Source organism: Camelus bactrianus, chromosome 15 (assembly GCF_048773025.1).
Source record: "Camelus bactrianus isolate YW-2024 breed Bactrian camel chromosome 15, ASM4877302v1, whole genome shotgun sequence".
Classification (NCBI taxonomy): domain Eukaryota; kingdom Metazoa; phylum Chordata; class Mammalia; order Artiodactyla; family Camelidae; genus Camelus; species Camelus bactrianus.
Window position 1 is genome coordinate 63,079,404 of NC_133553.1, and position 23,665 is coordinate 63,103,068.

General features: G+C 46.2%; 2 protein-coding genes across 5 annotated transcripts in view; one reads left to right on the top strand and one right to left on the bottom strand.

Moving 5' to 3' along the window:
* Positions 1-23,651, bottom strand: LOC105075821 (ATPase GET3-like). Its single transcript, XM_074341514.1, has 2 exons — positions 23,459-23,651; positions 1-993 (listed from the first exon to the last, which is right to left on the bottom strand). Exons 1-2 carry the CDS (start codon positions 23,649-23,651, stop codon positions 101-103), a joined length of 1,086 nt encoding a protein of 361 aa, XP_074197615.1. The 3' UTR covers positions 1-100.
* Positions 1-23,665, top strand: part of ARHGAP25 (Rho GTPase activating protein 25) — an 86,746-nt gene that overhangs the window by 17,915 nt on the left and 45,166 nt on the right. The window contains exon 1 of one of the 4 annotated variants that reach the window (XM_010963759.3): positions 23,199-23,215. The exons of the other annotated variants lie outside the window; for them this stretch is intronic. The gene's annotated coding sequence lies outside the window, so the exon portion shown is untranslated. Of the gene's footprint in view, positions 1-23,198; positions 23,216-23,665 lie in introns of those variants that run through there. 4 annotated transcript variants of the gene reach the window in all.

Here is a 23,665-nt window from a genome sequence, read left to right on the forward strand (position 1 = left end):
TACGGGGGAACTCTGTGCAAACTCTGCCCCGGGAGGGTAAAGGGTGGGTGTGAATTGGCAGCAGCTGGGGCTGGTGTTGGTGCTACTGGGCACTGGGGGGCTAGTAGGGCTCCAGGAGGAGAGCAGAGAAGGTGTTGACCTTGTCTGCCCCCCGAACCTCATGGGGCAGCAATGGCAGCTTCACAATGTGGAAGTCTTCGTACAGGTCCTCCATCTGGTCCAGGTACTTGGCCTGGATCTTGTGGCGAGCCTCACACATCTTGCAGGGTTTCTTGGGATCAGGGAAGACGAGCTGGTTGACGATGATGTTGTGTGTGTCAATCTTGCACTTGGCCAGCTCCTGGATCAGCCGCTCCGTCTCATACAGGGAGAGGAACTCGGCGATACACACACAGATGAAGGTTGTCTGCTCAGGGTCCTTGAACTGCTCGCTGACGGAACGGATGACAGGCAGCGTCTCCTCCAGCTTGGAGGCCAGCTGGTCTGCGTTCACGTCTCCCAGGCCCAGCATGTTGCACATCTGTGAGATGAATGGGCTGATCTGGTTCTTGATCTGCATGAGGCGGCCGAGTCCCCGCTCAACAATGGTGGGGAAGTTGAGCAGCCTTAGCGTGTGGCCTGTGGGCGCCGTGTCAAACACCACCACTGAGAAGTTCATGCCCTTCACCAGCCTCATGACCTCTGCATAGCTCATGGCCTCGTCGATGCCTGGGAAGGCGCTCATCGCTTCCTGCATCATCTTCTTGCCCATGCTCAGCATGTTGTCCTCCTCAAAGAACTCGTCTGTCAGCTCTGCCACGCCCAGGCTGGGGTCAATCTCCATGGCAAAGAGGTTGTCATAGCCTTTGACCTTGGTAGGCACCTTGGAGAACTTCTGGTCAAATGCATCGGAGATGTTGTGGGCTGGGTCGGTGGAGATGATCAGAACACTCTCCCGCCCCTTGGACAGCTGGACTGCTAGGCTGCAGCAGGGAGGTATAGCCACAGGGTACTCTCACTGCCATCAAAGTGTTGAAGATTAAACTGCAAAAAAGTTCAAAAAAAAAAAAAATACACAGCATGAATAACTATGAGTAAGGAGACATCCGGGCATTTGGCGCCTCCGGGAGGACAGTCAGGGACTTATGATCCTCGAATTGGCATAGATTTCCTCTTCCTTGTCTCTTGCCCACGTGGGCTTGATATTTTTCCTTCCTGTTCCAAATGGCTTCAGAGTGGCTCAGGGCTATACCTGTGTTACCCAACAAACATGTTTGTCAGGCTTTTATTCCGTGTCCTTCCCTTTGTGTCTCGTCCTGGGATGGCTTCCAGAAGCCCAATACCCTCCCAAAATTGTATGAAAAACTGTATGTGTACGTGCAGATTCTCAAAGGGGTCTGTAATCGTACAAAGGCGCCAACCGCTGCTTTATGTTTCGAAGCACAAAGGAACCCTCAATAAGGAGCCTGTGATCATTAGACACAACGGGTGGGCACAAGGCTCCCGTCATCGGTCCTGCCCAAACGTGTTTTCTGGGTGTCGTGTGTACAGAGAGGTGGCGTCAGAGGAGGCTGAATGGAGCAAAAACACTCCCAAGGCCCCTTAGTCCACAGCTTTTTCCTGGTCCAGTGTTCCTGGGACAATGTGAGGGTGACAAGGAGACGATTAAGTGGGAAATTCCTGGAATTGCTTCTTGTTGCTGACCCCCAGGCCCCGGCCAGGCACCGGACGGCAGTCCGGTCGTTGATGTGGAAGCTGACTGCGGCCACCAGAGGGCAGCACACTCAGCTGCCGCCGGGATGGGTCAGCGGGCCCCGCCAGACCTCTGATGCTTCGCCAGAGGCTGAGCAGGTGCCCTGGGGAGGCCATTTCATTAGCTTCAAAATAACATGAGCTTGTGCTGGAGATGCTTGATTTGGGCCCCCACTTACTGCATCCGGGTTAAGAATTTACTGCCCTTTTTTTTTTTATCTCACTTGGGCCTGATATCATCAAGTTCAGGGAGCCGAATTCCCTTGCACATCCTGCCAGCTCTAAGGGGGTAAAACGTAGGACCAACCTAAGTCCGCAAAACTCATTACAGTTCGTGGAATCAACAGTGCAAACCGTAGCCTGTATGTTATGGTTCCATTTGTTCTGTAGTCGTATAAAAGCCTCAAACTCTGGGGAGGGTACAGCTCAAGAGGTAGAGACATGCTTAGCATGCATGGGGCCCTGGGTTCAATCCCCAGTACCTCCTCTAAAAATAAAATAAGCAAATAAGCCTAATTACCTCCCCCCACCTCCCAAAACAAAAACAAATAAAAATCCCCACAGACTCTTCAAGCTAAAAAGGGAAGAAGAGAATTCCATTCTGAGGAGACACCTGCCATTATTTCCACCTCCAAGGGACTTGAGGCCCATGGTCATTTATTTAATGGTCATCACTTTACAGGTACGTTTATGACCCTCTTTGGGAGCAGTTTTCCCAGCTCCCCGCCTCAGAGGGCTTCCAGTCCATCTCCATGGGTGGCCACAGGCCTGGCCTCTGAAAGCCTGCCCCTGGACAGAGTTGCCTGGGGCAGGGTGAACAGCAGACTCGAGCTACAGCTCGCTGGTTTTCTCTCAGCCTGAGGTTCACAGAGAACGGGCACCTGGAACTGAGCCCTGCAAATCGCAGGGCACTAAGAGGGAGGCCCTTGAACTTCGTCAAGAGCTCAAAACTTGCAAAATCGACCTGGATTTCGAATTGTCCCGAGCCATGATAAGTTTCCCCTAGATTTCCTTAGTTTTTTGAAATAACATGTTAGCCTTAAGAATTACACACTCATGCACATATGCGCATTATTTTTACATAGGTACGTGTGTGTCTATATTTATAGCAGGGTTTCTCAGCCTCTGCACAATTGCAGTTTTGGGCCAGAAAACTGTGCTGTGGGCGCTGCCCTGTGCACCGTAGGGCATTTAGCCATGACCCTGGACTCCTCCACCTCATGGCCATAGCAGCCCTCCTAGCTGTAACAACCGAAATATCTTTAGATATTTGTGAATATCCCCGAAGGGGTTAAGAACCATTGATTGACGTACCTATTGGTCTATCTGTCTATGTGTCTGTCTATCTATCTATCTATCTGTTTTCTATCTATATTAAACCAGCTTGATCCAGAATCTGCTTTCTGCAGCTGCCCCCATTCGACTAAGACAATGAGAAAACATGGATGCGTTATGTAAATTGCTCAAATATGAACACAGCAAGTTAACAGCAGAATCAGGCCGGGGTAATTAGGTCTCCTGGACACCACCCAGTTGGCTTTGTACTACTTGCCACAGGAGAATTCCTTTTCGGGGTCTCTAACCCCATCAGCTTGCCTGTCATTGCCCTCTCCCTTGTGCTAAAACCCAGTACCATCGGAAGGAGGACGTTGCGCTGATGGAAGGAAACACCCTGGCGACATCCTCTTATTAGTCTGGGACTCCAAACTGAATCATCTGGGTGGGGGTCATGGCCAGACTTTTTTCATAGGCGTGTGGGCCTGTTGCTGCGGATGGCGTGCCACGAGGAAGACAGGCTTTGGAAGGGGCGCCACAGCCCACTCTGGGGCCCTGGTCCCCTGCCATCGGGGGGAGATTTAGCGAGGTGTTTTCATCTTCCTTACATTCCCATGTTTTCTGAGGGCACTCACCTCGCCCAAGTCACTGTGGGGTGGCAGAAGTCACTTTTATTTCCACTTAGAACTTACATTAGCTATGGAAAATTTCGAAGGTCAGGAGGAAGTGAGGATGTCAGATGGTTCTGTGTAACAAACGTGCAACACATGTGAGCAGATGAAAAAATTATTTTGAAATTGATGTCTAGTAAAATGTATTTGCTTTGGTCTTCAGTTATATGAGTTTTGGCAAATGCTGAGAGTCACGTGATAACCACAACACTCAAGATAGACAACAAGTCCATCGTCATCTTTTTTTTTTTTTTTTGAGTTTCATGTTTAAGAGCAGTTTTGGGTTCACAGCAAAATTGAGTAGAAGATTTCCCATATACTCCATGCCCCTACTCATGCATGGCCTACCCCATTATCAGTATCTTCACCAAAGTGGGATTCTTTTTTTTTGGCGTATGGTGGGGCTCCCAATTTCTTTTATTTATCTATTTATTTATTTTTATTGAGGTACAGTCAGTTTACAATGTTGTGTCAATTTCTCGTGTACAGCACAATGCTTCCATCCTACGTGAATATACATATATATTCATTTTCATGTTCTTTTTCACCATAAGCTACTACAAGATAACAGATATACTTCCCTGTGCTATACAGTATAAACTTGTTTATCTACTTCATCATCGTCTGTTTTTGTCAACCTCTCTTTGCCAACCCTAACCCTGGGCAACCCCTCATCTGTTCTCTGTCCATACAGTTTTGCTTATTCCAAAATGTCATATAAATGGAATTGTACAGTGTGAAACCTGTCGGGTTGGAGTCTGATTTATTTTATGCAGCAGAATACATTTGAGATTCATCCTTGTTACTGCCTGTGTCAACAGTTATGTCCTTTTCTTTTGCTGAGTAGTATTCCATTGTATGGATTAGCCATTCATCAGTCGAAAGAGACTGGGGCTGCTTCTGATTTTGGGAGATCATGAATCAGCTGCTCTAAATATGTGCTTACAGGTTTTGGTGTGGATATAATATCTTACTTCTCTTGGATAAATTTTGAGTAGGCAAGGGTAAGGGTACATTTAACTTTGTAAGAAACTGCCAAATTGTTTTCCAAAGTAGCTGCACCATTTTGTATTCCCATCTGCCATGTTCTAAAGTTCTCGTTGCTTCTCATCCTTACCAGTCCTGGATACTATCAGTTGGCTTTTAAGTTTCACTTTCAGTCCTTCTAATACGTTTGTAGAGGTACCTCATTGTGGTTTTATTGTACGTTTTCCTAAGGGTTGATGATGTTTGGCATCTATTCACTTGGCGAAGTTGCTGTTCAGTATTTTGCCCATTTAAAAAAAATTGATTTGTTTGTCTATTTGTAGCTGAGTTTTCAGAGGTTTTTTTTTTTTTTTTTTTTTTTTTTTTTATGGTCTGGGTACAATTCCTTTGTCAGATAGTGATTTTCAATGATTTTCTTCCAATCTGTGGCTTGCTTTTCATTCTCTGAGTGCCTTTCAAAGAGCAAAAAGGTTTAATTTTGACAAAAGCTAGTATCGGTTTCTTCTCTTATAGACTGTGCTTTTGGTGTAAGAGTAGTTTTTGATAATCCCAACCCAGGAGAGTCCCTGGATCTCAAATATGTTTTGTAAGTTTTGGAGACTCTCTGAGTCTCCCATTCAGCTCCTGCCCGCCGTGCTTCGCACACATTGTCTTTCATATTTCCTCTGCAGTGCTGCCCACGTGAACACACCCACACACCGAAGCCTTACAAACACAGATTTCCTGTGTCACCCTGAACCCTCAGCCCTCCCTCTCCAGGCCTCCTCCCAGAGATCACGGAAGTCACATTTTCCAAAGTATTTTGTATCATGAGGGGGAATGTGCTGCAACATTGGAACGGTCAGTGCTATTTTTATGGTCAAACACTCTGGAATGTCATTGTGGAGGCTCGCTCTCAAAATTTTGTGAGTAGAAGTGGTGCTCTGGAAACTCATCCCCCTCAAACACATCCATCCCTCATACGACAAAACTCATGCTATTTATCAATGGATTTCTAACGTTCAAGTGAATTAATTAGCGATGTTTATCCATTTGCACTTTGAAACATCTTTCCATATATAAAAAGGAACAGACGTTTCCCGGGGCTGTTCTTAAGTCTGGGTATGACTTCCTCCCACTTCTCTTAGGTCTGATTTGAAGCCCTCCCGTTTCGCAGTCGTTGCAATTAAAGACATGCCAGAAAAGTGAAGGAGAGGGGAAGGGTGGTGTGAAAGATTTGAAGGAGAAAAAAATATATATATGATCAGTTCTTGAGCATATGCAGTAAATCCTGTCTTCCAATTTTTAAATTCCATATTAAAATGTTTACTGTTTCTTTTCTGAGTGTGGCCCATGCTTGTTCATTAAACATGTCAGTGATTTTATGTCCATTTAGTGCATATGTTGAGTTTAGGGGAATTATTTCCTTTCGATAAAACCCAACACAAATATTATTAGTGATTTTTCATCTTAAAAAGGTCTTTTATGCTATAAGATGTGCCAGACCGCAGGGACTCGGAACCAGGAGCAAATCCTGCATGTCAGGGTATCGGTCACCAAGTCGCCCACGCGTAGTTCCCCTTCTTCCGCATCCTGTTTGTCCGTCCGTGCTTCCTGCCGCTTCAACTTCTGCACCGACGACTTCAAGCCTTCGTTTGTCCTTCAGCAGCCATCGGCTCAAAGCAAACAGGTGGATAAAGACCCAGGAAAGAAGAATGATTCTTCTCATTCTTCTATGAGCAACAGGAGACTCCGTGCAGAGGCTGCCAGGGGTGGCCGGCCACAAAGAGAGGTGTCAGGCAGAGGTCTGTGTCCGCCCGCCGAGACAGCCCCCTTCAGACAGAGGCACCGCGCTGCTCACAGATGCTTCCAAAAGAAATCCTAACATTTTTGCGACGACCTTGGGCGATAATAGGGAAACCCCCTAGAGCATTTTTTTTCAGATAGCTGATAAAGTTTGACAGCTTTGAAGAGCAAACAGACCTGCAGGATGTCAGTGGCAGAGTCACAGGGGAAATGCTGCCTTCTGCAAAGCCTCACTCGAGTACCATGAAGCAGTAGCCTGAAATGAGTAGAAATGTGGTAAATAACACTATTTTATGAAAAAATAAAATCTCAGTGATTTCCCCCATCAGTAGCTCTGAGCAAGACTTTTTTTTTTCTATTGATTTATGTTTCATGAATTTTATTTTAATTTTTTATTTTTGGTATTTCAAAATTTATTTTGATCTTATGTTTATACTTTTTCCTTATGAACAAGTAGAAAGGAATAGTATTTTTTCTTGCCAGCAAAGATGCAATTCCACTGTGATATAAAATGATGTATTTCACTCTAAAAATGTAGCTCCAGTTGTAAAACTAATTATGTTCTTTTTTCTAATCTTGTTTTTTTTTTTTTTTGATGAGAGGAAGGTAATTTGGTTTATTTATTTATATTTGGAAGGAGTACTGGGGATCGAACCCTGGACCTCGTGCATGCTAAGCATGCACTCTACCGCTTGAGCTATACCCTCCCCTAATTATGTTCTTTTTTTATGGATCATAGATCCATGGAAGACAGATGTTCATCAAACTTTTGGTTATGATTTGTGTTCACCAAACCTCAGGCTCACACATACTGAAAGGAGTTGATAAGTCACATTATGCAATGGGAATGTAAAATTCAGTTTTATCCATGTAAAAAGCACTCAAGGAATATTTGCTGGGTGAGAAAAATACAGACAGCAAATTTTTCTATACTGTTCGGGTGGTGTATCTGAATATCATAATACATTCTAATATGCTACATACATCACAAACCCAGCCATAAGAACACACTTAAGATCTCCAAAATCAACCTCTGAAGGGAACACCAAGGCCAAATACTTCTTAGACTTTCATTTCACTACATTAGTAAAAATGTCCTGTGGGAATGGAAAGTCCCCAGCTCATTTTGCATTTCCAATTGTTTCATGAATTTTGGAATGTTTTCTTCTGTCAGTCCTCAAAATATGTTTCACTGAATTGCAAAATGTCACAGCAACGGAAATTCTCACACGTTCCTCAGCCCTCAATTTTATCACACAGTAGAAGTGTCAGAAATTTTCTGCCGCATCATTTTCTGGTTTTTTTTTTGCAGCGTCTCACCCGTACTCCATCACTTTTCTTTACACAATGAGAACACCAAACACTTGACCTTGCTCCTAAGAACTTCTTTCTTGAAGTTTTCAATAGTTGAATTTTCAGCAACATAGAGCATTTTCTCAGTTCCCGCCCTTTGGTTTGAAACAGACATTCTTCACCACCTAAGAAAGTAGTCTGTCCTTGATAATTAATTTTGTGGTATAAATCGATACTGAAACTTATCAAACGTAAATCCTTTGAAAACGTATGGCTTTTCAATTCTTTCACCCATTGCTGTAATAAACCATTTAATAGTTTCCCTAATACGGAAGTATCCTTGACATTTCTGGAGTATTCTAGACACTTGAGCTACCTGAGTGACAAAACAGGAAAATCTCTAACTTTGTGGAGTTTATGATCTATTTAAAATGATCTTTATAAGATGAGTTAGGATTTGTTCCTTGCACAGCGATCAACACCATTTGGTTTTAGAACAATTTCATCTTTCCAGAAAGTTCCCTTCTGCCCATTTGCAGTCAACCCCTGTCCTCATCCTCAGCTCCAAGCAACCGCTGATCTGCTTTCTGTCTCTGTTATGTTGCCCTTTCTGGGTGCTTCTTATAAATGGATTTGCAATAGGCTGTCTTTTGCATTCAGCATCTTTCACTTAGCGTAACGTCCTTGAGGGTCACCATGTTGCAGCATCATTACTCCGTTCCTTCTTATTTGGGGGCAGTGTTGTGTTGTACGGCTTTGCCGCATTGTGTCCATCCATCCAGCGGCTGGTGGACTCTGGATCGTTTCCAGTTTGACCATTATGAAGAACGCTGCTGGGAACGCTTGCTTACAAAAATCTGTGGACATATGCTTTCGTTTCCCAGGAGTACATTCCTAGAACTGGGGTTGCTGGGTGGCACAGTGAGCTTACACCTAACTTTTAAAGAAGCATTCAATTTATGGAGCACAGATCCCCTTCTGTTATGGGGAGTCTCTTTTTTTCTCCTCAGGGCAGCCCCAGGTCAGCTGGGAAAGTGCCCCCTGCTCTCATTGGTTCGGTGGCCCAGGTTAGGAGCCAGCAAGACTGGACACCGACTGATCTTCCCGTGGGACTTCCAGCCCCTGGAGAAGGGTGGAGGTGGTGCCCAGCCAGGCCTCTGTCCTGGGAGCACTCTGGGCGCCTCCCTCTGTCCCCCCACGACCCCCAATGCTGCTGTTCTTCTGTAGGAGTTGGTCCAGGTTCTTTTGGCTTTCAGTCTCCCACCATGGATGACTGCTTCTCCACATACACGGAACTGAGGTTTGGTCGGCTCTACTCTCAGTTTAGCCCTGCGCAGCCTCCAGCTTATAGAAATCCTCCGCCCCACAAATAGCATGTACATAGCATCCTTCTTTACTTTCGCTTTCATTTTACATTTCCTCCTATTATTACTAGAGTAATTCTTTGATCATGTCCATGGAAATTTGGAAATGGGGCTGTTACATCATGGGATCAAACCAACCAGAATTCCAGGGGCTCTTTCCTTCTCAGGCTCCCTCAGGCATTCCCGCTGCCTCCTCTCTCTCCTCCGTCTGCCTCTTCTTCATCCCAAAGGGCTCATTCAGGTTCTATGGTTTCTGTGATGTCTTGGCTGATAGCTCCAAACCATACTGATCACTCCCACTTCCCTGAGCACTTGCTCTCTCATTTTGTTTCCCAAATAATGAGTCCCTCATTTCTGCTCCCCCTTACCCTAATTGTATACCTATGCGTACCTCATGCATTAGTAGAAACTATCCAACTGCAGAAAGTAGAAAAATTTGGGGGCTGAGAAGGACCTCAGCATGCATCTTGTTCAACCATCTTATTTTATGTATGTAGAAACTAAGACCTGTCGAAGTTATTCTTGTTAATGACAATAATATTATCTATACCTGCTTTATGTTTCATAAAGAACATTGTGATCCCATCAGATAGGGAAGGGCGATTTGCCCAAGATGACATAGCTAGCTTTGGAAATGCTCGATTTCAAAACGTCCGGAATTCACTTGGGTGTAGATTATGGAAATTCTTCCTTACATTGTTCCTAACAGGTTCCCCTCTGTCATTTCTTTCTTGATTGACTTAAGTCTTAAAAACTTTAAATTGGGAGACTCAGCCTGCAGATCCTTGAAGAAAAAGCTGACATAGAGCTTTTATAAATAACTTTTGTTTTCTTTATGAGAAAAAGCAGGTCGAAGACATAAAAATTACCCAGAATCCCACCTCTCAGGAGAATGACCTATAACCCTACACCAGTCTGGCGTGAATTTTGACATTATATTTTTCTTTGCAACACCACACATGATTTTCCTACGCTGGAATATGTGTGGATACATATGCATGTGCACTTTTTTTTTTTTAAAACAAAATGGAGTCACCCTGTATATATGATTTTAGAATAAACAGTTTTTAACCTAAATACATAAATTCAGTGTTTCGCCATGTCATTGTAACCCAGTAAAGCAACATCTTCAAGGCTACGTAAGTTTTGACTTTATGGGCATACCATACTTCATTCAACCAATTCCATGTTGTTGGACATTTATTTGTTTCTATTTTTGAAGCAATATGCTGCAGTGAATATCCTTGTAAATAAACTTAAGATACATACCTTATTATCTCCTTAACTAAATTAGTAGAAGGCTTCTTGGTCAAAAGGGCATGGATGTGTTTGCAGTTGTTGATATATAAAGCCTGGTTTAGAGTTAGAGAGATACATCCAGAAAGATGATGGGTCTGTCATGTCTGGGAGCTAAGGTATCATTCAGAATAAATTGACCATGCAGCCAGTTGAACTGTCAGCCCTTGAGTAAGAGTCATAGTGGCTTTTGCCTACCTCCGAGATGGGAGGGAAGGGGCGCAGGGTGCAACCATTCAAAGAATGACATAGTAATTGAGGATAGGACCTAACTAGTTAGAACCGACCCTGCCCAAGATGGTGGAAGATTCGACTTCCAGTAGACCTTGAGCCTCTTGCTAGGCTCATTGTAACACATCAGCTTCCTAAATGACACACCCACAGGGGCCATGACTGTTCCCAGGCTGACCATAAAAGGCCAAAAAGTGAGCAGGGCCCAGTTCCTGAAAATCCTTGCCCCTCTGCGAGAGACAAGAACCTATTCTCCGGCAACACCTCCAACCCCGTATTATCTGGGACTTCTCAGGGGATCTTCTCTAGCCTAATATTGAATTCACAATCTAACCAGGGTGTGCCAAACCATCCGTGTTTGATTAAAAGCACCCTGATTACGTCTTTTGCCAAATTCATTTTTCTTTATCAGTTAAGTAAACACATCACTAGAGACCTGTGGTCTTGGTATAGAACTGAAGTCCCACGTGAGTTGGCAAATTACGTTAGATGTGTCACACCCCAACAGGATAACACACAAGTGGTTGGCCGAAAGATGTTCAATAGGTCTTTCAAAAGAACTTAGTGTTGGAAATGCATTCAAGATGATTTATTTCCATTCTTTTATTTTACAAATGAGGAAATGAAGGCTTAGAAAGGCCAAGAGGATTACACAGCTGGTTTGTGTCTGAGCTGGAATTTGACCCATCTCTTGATGTCCATGCAGATACAGCTTCCACTGCTCCAGGCCGCCTGCCTGCCTGCCTACGTAATGCAGGGCTGGGGGGCTACCATCAGGTGTCGGCCATCTACCAGGGTCCAGCAGACCACAGACTAGCACTTCCTCCAACTTTTATCATCGTAAACGTTGATCGTCTGTCACTCTGTTCTTTCCATTGAGCTTGAACTAGGCTTCAGCCATACATTATTTCCGGTCAGAAAGAATTGCCACACAAGATGAAGCCTCTTTGCCTTCCTAGCAGCAGCTGTTTTTTCAAGATGGGGCTGTCCACTGCTCCTTTTCCGTCCCTGGGGGGGACTATATTGTGTGTGTGTGTGTGTGTGTGTGTGTATGTGTGTCTGGACATGTACACACACACATACACACACAGACCATCGCCACCACTAACAGTTGGAGTAAAAGCTGACTTTACAGGAAATATTATCCGTAACTGGAAGTGTCAGGAGTCCCCCAGTTCCTCCCCTTCATTAACTGATAAAGTGACAGCGCTGGGGAAATGGAAGGGCAGGCTCTGTCCGGGAGGGACTGTGTACGTGTGTGGTAAAGCATCTGTGGAACATCATTCCGCTGGGCTCAGAGGAATAACTAACAGGTCTGGAAATGCAGGCCTGGGAAAATGAGCAAGTTGAAGTTCAGGGCAAGAGCTGATGTGTGAAAAAAAAAATTAAGCCTAATAGAACTTATTTTTTAAAGCCAAGTAGAATTCTGAAAAATGTATTTTTTTATTACACATATATTTCAAACACCAACATGGAGAATGAGTGTAATGAACCACCATGTATATCCATTACTGAAATGCAAAATTATCAAGGTTTTTTTCACATTTGCTTTATCGATCCCTTCCTTTTTTTTTCTTTTCTTTCCGTTGCTAAAATATTTTAGAGCAAATCCCAGATGCTATGTAATTTTATTCTGCATACTTAACTATACATCTTTAGAAATATGGACATTTTATTTTCTAACCACATAGCCTGATCACACCTAAATGAAACTAATTAATAATTTATTGGTATCCTCTATCCATAATCTAATTGCCTCAATTTTTTTTTCAAAAAAGCAAAGTGAGATTTATTAAGCAATAGTACACTTTCAAGGGGAGAGCCGGCAGACTCAGGTGAGCAGCTGCTGTCTCAATTTTTAATAGAATCTTTTTATCAGGTTGTAGAGTAAGAGAAGCATATTATGACTTATACACGGGGCTCATCCCTCTTCAAGAATGATTCATTGTTCACACTCTTTTTCTTTATTGAAATATACAGTTTACAATATTGTGTCAATTTCTGGTGTACAGCCCAATGCTTCAGTCATACATGAATGTACATGTATTCATTTTCATATTCTTTTTCACCATAAGCCACCACTAGATATTGAATATATTTCCCTGTGCCATACAGTGTAAGCTTGTTTTTCTATTTTATGTGTACCTGTCAGTATCTGCAAATCTTGAACTCCCAGTTTACCCCTTCCCACCCCACTCCCTCCAGTAACCACAAGTCTGTATTCTAAGTCTGAGTCTGTTTCTGTTTTAGATATAAGTTCTTTGTCTTTTTTTTTTTTTTAATTCCACATATGAGTGATATCATACGGCATTTTTCTTTCTCTTTCTGGCTTACTTCACTTAGAATGACACTCTCCAGGGCCATCCATGTTGCTGCACATGTCGTTATTTTATCATTTTTTATGGCTGAGTAGTATTCCATTGTATAAATACACAACTCCTTTATCCAGTCATCTGTCGATGGACATTTAGGTTGTTTCCATGTCTTGGCTATTGTGAATAGTGCTGCTATGTGTTCACACTCTTGATAGAATTGTAAGGTTAACAATCACTCTTCCCGAGGACCAGAGAAGGCCCTGGGAACAGGCTGGAGTGACATCTGTCAGCTGGGTAACGGTTTGTAGCTGCATCAAAGCCCAGTGCTGGGTCACTAGTGCCAGCCCCGGAGCACTGGCTGGGTCACTGCTGTGAGATCCTGGAGCCACAGAATGTACCTGGGCTTATAAATACAAATACTTCGAGCATTCTAAGGCACTGTTTATTTATAAATACTAGTGATTAAGCAGAAGCCCTTCACCAAGAACAAATGATTGGCTTTGACAACAGAAGGGTCAACACTTCTTCGAATGCCGTCTGGCTTTAGCCCCCCATGTGAGCAGGGAGTGGAGCTCACTGTGCTAATGTCCCACCATCCTCTATGATGCACAGCCCGTCCTGACATCCATGTCTAGGAAGCCAGTTAGCTTTGTACAGCTAAGCAGCCAGAGCATCGACCCCAAGGGTCCACAGGCCGCCGATTGCCGAATCTTCACTTCACTGTGTGTGGGGAAGAGGCAGCCCAAGAGTGCTCGGTAGGAAGCACTCACAGTTCTGCGAGCTTCTTGTTTTTGTGCTTGGCTTCCTGTTATGCAAAGAGAGGCGGAGAGGGGCCGGTGAAGTGCTGCAACTGATGGAGACACACACCCACAGAAGGAACTGCTGTCAAAGTTCCTAAGAAACACGCAAGCTCCAGATTGTGAACACCGGCGGGGTGGCCCTGGAGAGGCAGGCTGGGTGCAGCAAATTCATAGACTGTAGACCCTGCAAGCTTGAAGGAGAAACAAAAAGCCAGCACCACCCCCACTTCATATGCTCCAGAGACCACATTTTTACTTCTTCCTGCAAAAGACGTAGCTACATGTGCCAAGTCCCTTTGCAACGCAGCATTTGCTCTTTTAGGTTGAAAGGCTCACTTGCCCAACAATGAATTTCTACGTATACAGAACAAGGCAAAATTAAACCTGCTCCATTCCTGGGTATGGAGGCAGGTATTCAAAGGGTAACTTTTGATACTTCTTTGAATGAGTTTCTTTGAATTTGTTTCATGGATGGTGTCCCGGGACTTTTGCCTGTGACTTAACTCTGGGTGCACAGAGTGTGCCCCGTGCTGTCCTCAGTCTTACATCTTGTTGACTTTTGTGGGGGGCAAATTTTCTCAAGCCAAAGTTAAAGATAAACCTTAGAATTAAAAAAAAGTTCAGGTTAATAATCACAAGATAAATATATCCTAAAGTCCAAATACCAGGTTTTGAAAGATTTTTCAAGTTCCCCACCCCGCTAAAGGGTGGGTGCTTTAAAATAGAGGGGAGTTTGCCTTGGAGAAGGAAAAGAGAAAAACGGTAGAGATAGTGGGCGTGGAGGTTCTGAAGTTAAAAGAGTGAATTTTCTTCTGGGAAGACCATCTTCCCACAGTCTGAGAGCTGGACAGGCTGAGGGTCTGCACGTGTGGGGCGGGTGGTGTATGTGTGTCAGTGTATGTAGGGGGTGTGTGTGTGTGGGTGTGTGGAGGGGAGGGATGTGTGTAGAGCTGTGTGGGGGGGTGTGGGTGTGTCTGGGTGCATCAGGGTATGTGTGTATGTGTGTGGGTGGTTATGTTGTGTGTGTTGGGGATGGGCGTGCAGGGTGTAGACAACAGTGTACATATCTTTGCTCGCCGTTTCTGGGGAGGCAGCCATAACGGGCCTGCTGTTTCCCAGGCTCCAGGGTGCGGGGCCCACTGTGGGCCGGGGGCTGGGTTGGCTCCATGCTCCTCCCTCCCACGCCTCGGCCACACCGGGCTTTGGTCAGGATCCTCAGGTCTCTTCTAAGGAGCTTGGACAGAGAGGCGTTGACATGTGGCAGGACCACCTAAGATGTCCACTTTCCTGTCGGGGTGTCAGCACAGCCTCGGTGGGGGCTGGAGGTTTCAGTACAACCTCTCTGCCAGTCTTTTCTCGAGGCCTGCCAAGCCCTTCAGAGCTTATGCTGGATGGAAAAATTAGCACGCAGTGGTTTACACATAAGGCGAAGTGGGTGGAGGCCGAGGCAGGTGTCTCCTGTGATGGGCTGCGAGTGGTGGCCTGTCTCTCCTTCACTCACTCTTACTGTCTAACCCTGTGAAGTCTTACACCCCGTTCCCCATCTAGGCCCCTCGCTTTACCACCAGGGTCAGTGCCTTTCTGGGGGCCCAGGGCCTAGGTATGGACACTGGGCTTGGAAATTAGAATTCTCTCTGTGTCACTGGGCAGATCACTTCACGTCCCTGAGCTCCAGTTCCTGGTCTGTAAAATAGATGACAGTGTGGAGCTCCCCGGGAAGAGTTAGCGTGAGTACTCAGCCAGACAGGACTGACAGCGTGCGCGCCTGGCGGCTGGTGCAGGGAAGTGTTCACCAGATAGATCGCCGTGGGTGTGGGTCATCCTACAGCGGGGACTCTCCCTTCCCTGGCCGCTCCGCGTGAGTGGGCACGAGTGAACGTATCTAGAAATGCCACCAAGGGGTAAATCCACCGTTTGCTGTGAATATCAGATGCCTGATGGTGACTCACATATCTCGCTGAACTATTTATTTTACTCAGTTAAGAAACATTTATTGAGGACCTTCAATTGGCCAAATGAACTTCTAGGAGGTGTGGTTAGATTGGTGAAAAAAATGTATACAACCATTATGGAAAACAGTATGGAGATTCCTTAAAAAACTAAAAACAGACTTACCATATGATCCAGCAGTCCCGCTCCTGGGCATATATCTAGAAGGAACTCTAATTCAAAAAGATACATGCACCCCAATGTTCACAGCAGCACTATTTACAACGGCCAAGACATGGAAACTACCTGAATGTCCATCGACAAATGACTGGATAAAGAAGTGTGGTATATTTACACAATGAAATACTACTCAGCCATAAAAATATTAAAATAATGCAATTTGCAGCAACATGGATGGAACTGGAGAATGTCATTCTAAGTGAAGTAAGCCAGACAGAGAAAGAAAAATACCATATGAGATCACTTAGATGTGGAACATTTTTTAAAAGGTATAAATGAACTTATTTACAAAACAGAACCAGACTCACAGACATAGAAAACACACTTATGGTTACCAGGTGGGAGAAAGGAGGGGAGAGATAAATTGGGAGTTTGGGATTTGCAGATAGTGACTACTATACATAAAATAGATAAACAACAAGTTTCTTCTGTACAGCACAGGGAACTATATTCGATATCTTATAGTAACCCATTATAAAAAAGAATATAAAAAGGAATATATGTATGTACAGATATGACTGAAACATTATGCTGTACACCAGAAATTGACACAACATTGTAAACTGGTGATACTTCAGTTAAAAAAAATAAATAATTTTTTAAAAAGAATATAAGGGAAAGCTGAGAGTTTGTTAAGGTTCTTTGTTAAAAAGAACCCATCCTAGGAGTCTTCTGTTTGAACTTTATTCAGCATTATTTTCTATCCATATCATACACACACACACACAACACACACATACATTTTCTTTCTCTTTGTTCCTTCCAATTAACTTTTCTGAGGCAGACACGGTAAGGGTCCTCAAGGTACTGAAATGAGTAAGGCATGGTCCTTGCCCTCAAGAACCTCTCCATGGCTCCAGCATCTTATAACCCGCTGACATGCAATAAAAACACAAAGATATTTATTCCTGAGGCCGTGGGACTTCTGCTCATCTACGTAGCCAAATATCCCTTTCTGGGAGAGAATACTGAGGTCAGAAACTCAAACACTTCTTGAAAAAGGATTTATTTTATTTTTTAAATTTAAAAAAATTTGTACAAGTATTAAAGGTTACACTCCATTTACAGTTATTACAAAATATTGGCTGTGTTCCTTGTGTTGTACAAGACATCCTTGAGCCTGTCTTACACCCAACAGTGTGTACCTCCCACCCCCCCCACCCCTATATTACCCCTCTCCCCTTCTCTCTCCCTACCAGGTAACCACTAGTTTGTTCTCTGTATCTGTGAGTCTGCTTCTCTTCTGTTAAATTCACTGGTTTGTTGTATTTTTCAGATTTCACGTAAAAGTGACATCATACAGTATTTGTCTTTGTCTGATTTATTTCACTTAGCATAGTGCCCTCCAAGTCCATCCATGTTGCTGCAAATGGCATTATTTCATTATTTTTTATGGCTGAGTAATATTCCATGGTATATTTACACCACATCTTCTTTATCTAGTCCTCTGTTGATGGACATTTAGGTTGTTTCCATGTCTTGGCTATTGTAAATAGTGCTGCTGTGAACATTGGAGTGCATGTATCTTTTTGAATCAGTGTTTTGAGGTTTTTGTTTTTGCTTTTGTTTTTGTATTTCGATATATATCCGGGGTGGAATTGCTGGATCATATGGTAGTTTTATTTTTAGTGTCTTAGAGAAACCTCCATACTGTTTTCTATAGGGGCTGAAACAATTTACACTCCCACCAACGATGTACAAGGATTCCCCTTTCTCCGTGTCCTCACCAACATTTGTTATTTATGGTCTTTCTGATGATAGCCATTCTGAGAGGTGTGAGGTGATATCTCATTGTGGTTTTGACTTGCATTTCCTAAAAAGGACCTCTTGCTTTTGAATGGTGCTTTAGATCCCTAAACCCTTTGACAGAACACCTAAGTTTGTGTAAGTGTGCACTGGTTAAGTTTTGGCAGAAAGGGTGAGTAGGGCTGAAACCCAGCCGGTGCTCCTCTCATGAAGCTGTTACCATGGTGAGTGGCTGTATCCATCCATCCCAGAGTGCGGTCTGCTCCCAGAGGACAGTTCCTGTTCTGAGGCTGTGAGACGGGCCAGAACTGGCCCTGGACCTTCGCTTAGCACAAGATGACAGCCTCTCTCCTTTCATTTCCCTTTCAGGCAGCAGCCCCTGCTCCATCGCCAAATTCTTGAGGATAATAGAATTTCTTGCATTTCCTTTCTCCCATGCTTACACCTAGTGCAAGTTCTCTGTGGAGTCCCAAGGGAACTGAGATGCTCTTGTATCTGAGATGTTCTCCAGTGCCTTGAGTTAAAAATGTTTCTCAGTGCTGGTCTCCTCTGGGCTCCGGCTTGTCTCTGGTTTCCAAACATCTATTTCGTTACTTCCCGGGTCTGAGAGTCTCATGTCCTGGCTTTCATTTGTGCCTCTTCTCTTCCCATAACCTCTTTCTTAACCCACAGTCCTTACCTGTCAAAACCAGAACTCTGGGGACCTCGAAAGTTCTCACCCCACCCTCATCTTCTCATCACGCCCAGAACAGGGCTTCCCTGCCTGTCCCAACCCACCATGTTTTCTGACTCCCTTCCATGCTTTGTGAACGGTTTCCCCAGTCTGTGAGCTATAACCATATCCATACTATGATAACGACGCTAATAATAACAGCCTCCATTTAACGCCCATGTTTTAAGAAGCAAACGTTGCCTGGGGCCTGTCCACTGACCACTATTCATCCTCATGGTCCGGCCTCCCCACAAGGTATGTGTTATTATCAGTTTCACAGAGGAGGAGACTGACCCCCAGGGACCGACATGACTCCCCCAGGGTGCGCATGAGAAGCCTGGGCCCTCCGCTACCTCACCCCGCCTTCTCTCCATCAGGCCCTGTGTTCGGGGCTGGGGGTACGTGGACGAACAAGGCCAAGCAGGAAGGCACAGCCGCTGTCTTCTTAGCGTTTAAGTGGAGAGGGAAGACAGGGTAGGAAAAAGGACCAGACAGGATGACAAGTGGCTTGAAGGACATGTGGTCCTGGTTAAGAGGGAACAGAGCCCAGGGAGTGACTCAGTCCGGCTGGACTGAGAAGGCTTGTCATGGAAGATGTGGCCTGAAGTCTTGAAGGACGAACAAGAACTTTCAAAGAGGTTGAACTGGGGGTGGACTGGGGTTGGTGGGGAGAATATTCCAGCGGAGGGAAGAGCATGTTGTCTTGGATGAAGTGCAGGGTGGGGACAGAGAAAGAGCAGGAAATGTAGTGGAAAACTCCCAAAGGACCCTAAACCCCGTGGGAGGGAGCTTAGCCTTCATCTTTTAGGACGAAGATGTTGGAGGGTCATTGAAGGCTTTTAGGAGGTAAGTAACACGATCGGATTTGTGTTTCGAAAGGACCAAGCCAATAAGCCATCAATGGGCTAGAAGTGAGACTGGTGGAGGGAGACAGGGAAATATGGCAGGAAGCCAGGGAGAGGACAGAAGGGCCCCCCAGACCATGTTGGGGTAGCGAGGAGGGCTGGATCAGAGAGAAAAAGACTTTGACTGTGATGACTGTGGGAATGGGGCAGCTTTCTGGCTTCGCTAGTCGGCTCGGAGGAGGTCACACACAGCACTCCGTGGGGATGAGTGGACTAGAGCAGGCTTGGGTGTGTATGTTGTACAAGGCTGGGGAACGGTGGGATGTGAGGAGGAGGAAGGTGGTAAGTTTAGCTAGCAACACGTGAGATTCCCACGGAGGTAGACGCAGACAGTTGGAGAGAAGGGTGTGTAGCTCAGGAGAGGGTTTCTGGGGGTGAAGCCGTGTAAATTCTGCTCCCTTTTCAAATCTGTTTAAACACGGTTCCCAGACTAACGCACTGCTCAGATAAACATGGCGAGAAGATGTCTGCAGTAGCTGTTCGGTTTGAATCAACTGTCCCCATCTTACCCACACAGGCAGAGCGTCTAAAATCGAATCTAAACTGATGCAGAGTTGAGAGCAGAGGGAAGAAATATCTCAGAAGATTTTGTGATTAATTATTTGGGGGGTTGAGGGGTCAGAAGATAAGAAGATGAGGAGAAGGAAGTGATGACACCTGCCCGGCTGACTTCTCTGTTCATTACTTCCTCCTTCAATTGTTTCTTGCTCTCACTTGCTAACTTCTGCTGCAGAAACAGCATCCCTGTGAACGTGGCCCATCTTCCACGTCTCTCCTTTTCTTTCCAGTGACTTCCCTCACCTGCAGACTAAGACGCAGCCAGTGCAGTTCAGTCACTTCACTTGTCTGTATTTTCTCGTGGACCTTCCTTGCTTAGGTACATGAGATGGCTCCCTATTACCTCTCAGATCAAAGTCTAACTTCTCTGAAGCTACTTTTAATCTGGGTCCTCCAACTTGATTTCTCTGACGAAATGCTGCGCCCACCTTTGTGACCCATTGCGTCTCGTGCTTCGTGAAGATAACACTCAGGTTCCGGGAAGTGCTGCCCACTAGAACTTTCTGTGATGATGGAAATACTCTCTTTCCATGTTGTCCATTACTGTGGCCATGAGCCACGTGGGCTGCCGAGCACTTGAAAGGTGGCTGGTGGGACGGAGGCACTGAAATTGACTTATTGTAATTCATTGTCACAGACAAAGCCACTCATGGCAGGTGGCTGCTATTTTGGACAGTGCAGTGCTAGGGGTTCGTCCTTCCTCTGTCTGCTGGAATGAGTGTGAGTCTCCCACTTCCCCAGAGTGTGCTACGAACTCTGAGCCACTGTCCTCCGACCTCCCGCTTGGCCTCCCCGGTCTGCCCGCAGCCCCCTCTGCAGCCCGCAGCCTGGCTCCGACCGCCTTCCCGAGGGCTGGGAGCGTGCGCACCCGGTGTGCGCTGGCTGGCTCAGAGGCCAGGCTTACCGTCGTGATTTCAGTAGGAGAAACAGCTCCATTAATAGCAACAGATTTCTTTGTTTACTTTATCCGGGAACGAGTCACACCCACAGGGAAGAGAGACCATTCCAAGGAACTCAGCAGGAAAGTTAGTCGAAACCAAGTCCAACTCAGGGTCCAACTCAGACTCTCTTCCCTGAGACCTGAATCATCTTATGACAGAGCTGGCTGATGGGCAAGACTGAAGTGGGAGGTGGCTCCCCTGTCTCATCTGAGCCCCAGCTCAGCTGTCGTCGCCCCAGTGCTGGGGCCGGGTTCCAGCAGTGCGGAGTTTGTACGGAGCCCTCCGCACGCATGGCCCAGTGCCCATAGTCACATCATGCATACAGTGGCTGCGTGGGGAAATGGGGTCCTTTCTGAAACATACAAGATGCTTAGCCAAGGCCTCGACCGTATGCGTACAGACAAAGGGATTGCCTCGTCACAGGGACATCAAGACCCCTCTTGGTCCAGGCTGAGAGCATCTGATTCTCAGATCTGCTCCCACCTCTGCCAGGCCATTCTGCAGTGCCCAGATTCTTCTAGGGGGAGTTTTGGGGGTTTGCATGTTTCTTTCTGTCATTGTTGTTTTGCCACTACAGAGCATAACAAATTTTGCCAGAGCTGACCACAGACTAGCGTCCCAGCTGCTCAGTTCTTCTGTGCTGAGCTACTTCTCTTCAGTCTACGGTTTCTGTGGGTCTCTGGGGGAAGCCTGGGTTGGGGGCAGGGGGCGCTGAGTCCTTATAGTCACCCTGTGACACCTGCCTGCTCTCCCCGTCTCCTGTCCTGGCTGCCTTTGGTGGCATCACCCTAGGAACCGTGTGAAGCCTCCTCACCATGCACTTGCTAGGAGGGGGGTCCTCCCTCCCAAGTCTGATGCTGCTTCACCTGGATGCTCACAGAAGTCCCACTGGGCTGGGCTACGCAGAGGCTACCGAGATGGGGGAGATGCTCCTGCAGCTGCCAGCATCCCTCACTCTTCTGTCTTCTTCAAAACTTCTGCGTGTGACCCATTCTTCTCATCTCTGCCTACTGTTTACCCTCTTTCTAGTACAAATCCGAGCCCTTCTTCCATGTTACAATCCCTGACCTAGAGAGACCCAGAGATGTATACACTTATTCCAATTCCTTCCTCCCCACTGTCTTCCTGCCCAAACCCTCCTATGGTTCCTTCAGATCATGTAAGCAGTCTGAGAGTCAGTGATCAGCCCCCATAGTGGCTGTTCTTTGAGTGACAGATGGACAACCTTGAAGATAGCAGTGAACCGAGGAGCGAGAGCAAAGATAACATTCTTAACCGGCGTGCCAGTTGATATAAAGCAAACCCTTTGCAAGCTCACTGCTAAATCATCATCAAAATGTCAAGTTACTTTTCACTCTTAGCATGTCTGTCCAATAGGAGGTTGAATTAAGTATGTCTTGTGCCCTGGGGTACAATCTATGACTTCTCCAGTCCCTGGTGAGAGGTGAGGGGTGACTGCAAGCTGGCACCTGGGAATGAGGGTCTGTGAGGATCAAGGGAGTCTCGTTAGGGCACAGTCCTCTCCAGCAATACAGGACGACGCATGTAAATAGGGTGATAACTCTGGATACAATCAGAGTCAGTGGAAGAAAGACTTTGTAATGCTCAATAAAATTCTGGGTTTTGTAACCGTATCGTGAACGTAAGTAAGGCTTGAAAACCACAGATCCAGAAGGAGATAGAAAGGATGGAAGCAAAAGCAATGGGAGAAGTTGTTGATTCAAGGCACTGGTGCCTGGGATGAAGGAAGAGAGAAAGCCTGCTGCCGGAGCAGCATTTTGAAACCAAGAGGGAAGTTTAGGAGGTTCTCAGAGATGATCGCTATCCTCGCAGCAGGAAGTCAAGTCATCTGCTGATAAAACAATGAGTCACATTTGCTGCCCTTGGAGCAGGGACTGTGCTCAGTGGTTTATACATGCTACTTTGTTTACTCCACTACAGTTCTGTAGAATGGGGGCTGTGATTCTCCCAGTTTCACAAGTGAGGAAACGGAGGCTCGGAGAAGTTGCGTAACGTACCCAGGGTCAAAGAGTCAGGAAAGAAAGAACTGGCCTCTCCTGGGTGAGATGAGACTAGAGAGTGGAGGGGAGAAAAGGAGAGAGTTGTTCTCGGTGGGAGTCTCCATGGAGACAAGCTGCAGACACCTGGACCTAATCCGATGACAGGCAGAGCTCTTGTGTGAAAACAAAAGCCACCTCTTCCATGCAGTGGGTTGACGGGTCTGGATTCAAATTCTGCTTCTGTGTCCCATTGGCAGATTTGTTTGCCCTTCAAATGCTTCAGTGCTGTCAGCCTCAAAGGAGGGACAGTCTGACTGTAAAGGTCATAGGAAGGCAGCTACAGGAAGGCTTTTGGTCCAGCAGAAAGGGCTGTAAACACTCTCAGGGGGCGGGGGACAGAGAGCGCCTGATGACGCTGGGCAGGAAGATTCAGGAGGTGCCAACATCCTGCGCGCTGGCTGCGTGGACAGGGGCCGGGGACTCGGGGGGCGGCTCTGCGGGGGCAGGGCTGTATGGGACAGCGAGGCGGGGGTGGGGGGGTGGACAGCAGCCGCCCTTCTGAGGAGCAAGCCCGGCAGCTTCTGCAGCTGCGTGGGGCTCCGCCTGAACCCTGAGGGCAGAGGCATTCTTTTCTCCCCTCTTGTCAGATATTGACTCCCACGCAGGAAAAAGGAAGCACCTTTTGTCAGATGCTGCGGCCACTTCCTCTTCAGAAGGCTCCAGCCAATCTCGGGCTTTGCAGAACGAGGGGGCCGACTCCAGCCGCCGGGCCGACTGCGGGGGTGTTGGGCCCCTGGGCCGGCGCTGTTGCGAGCAGCTCCCTCGGCCGGCCCGCCGGGTCCCGCGGCATCCCCCCCCCCCCCGCCGCACATCGGGACCCCCGAGC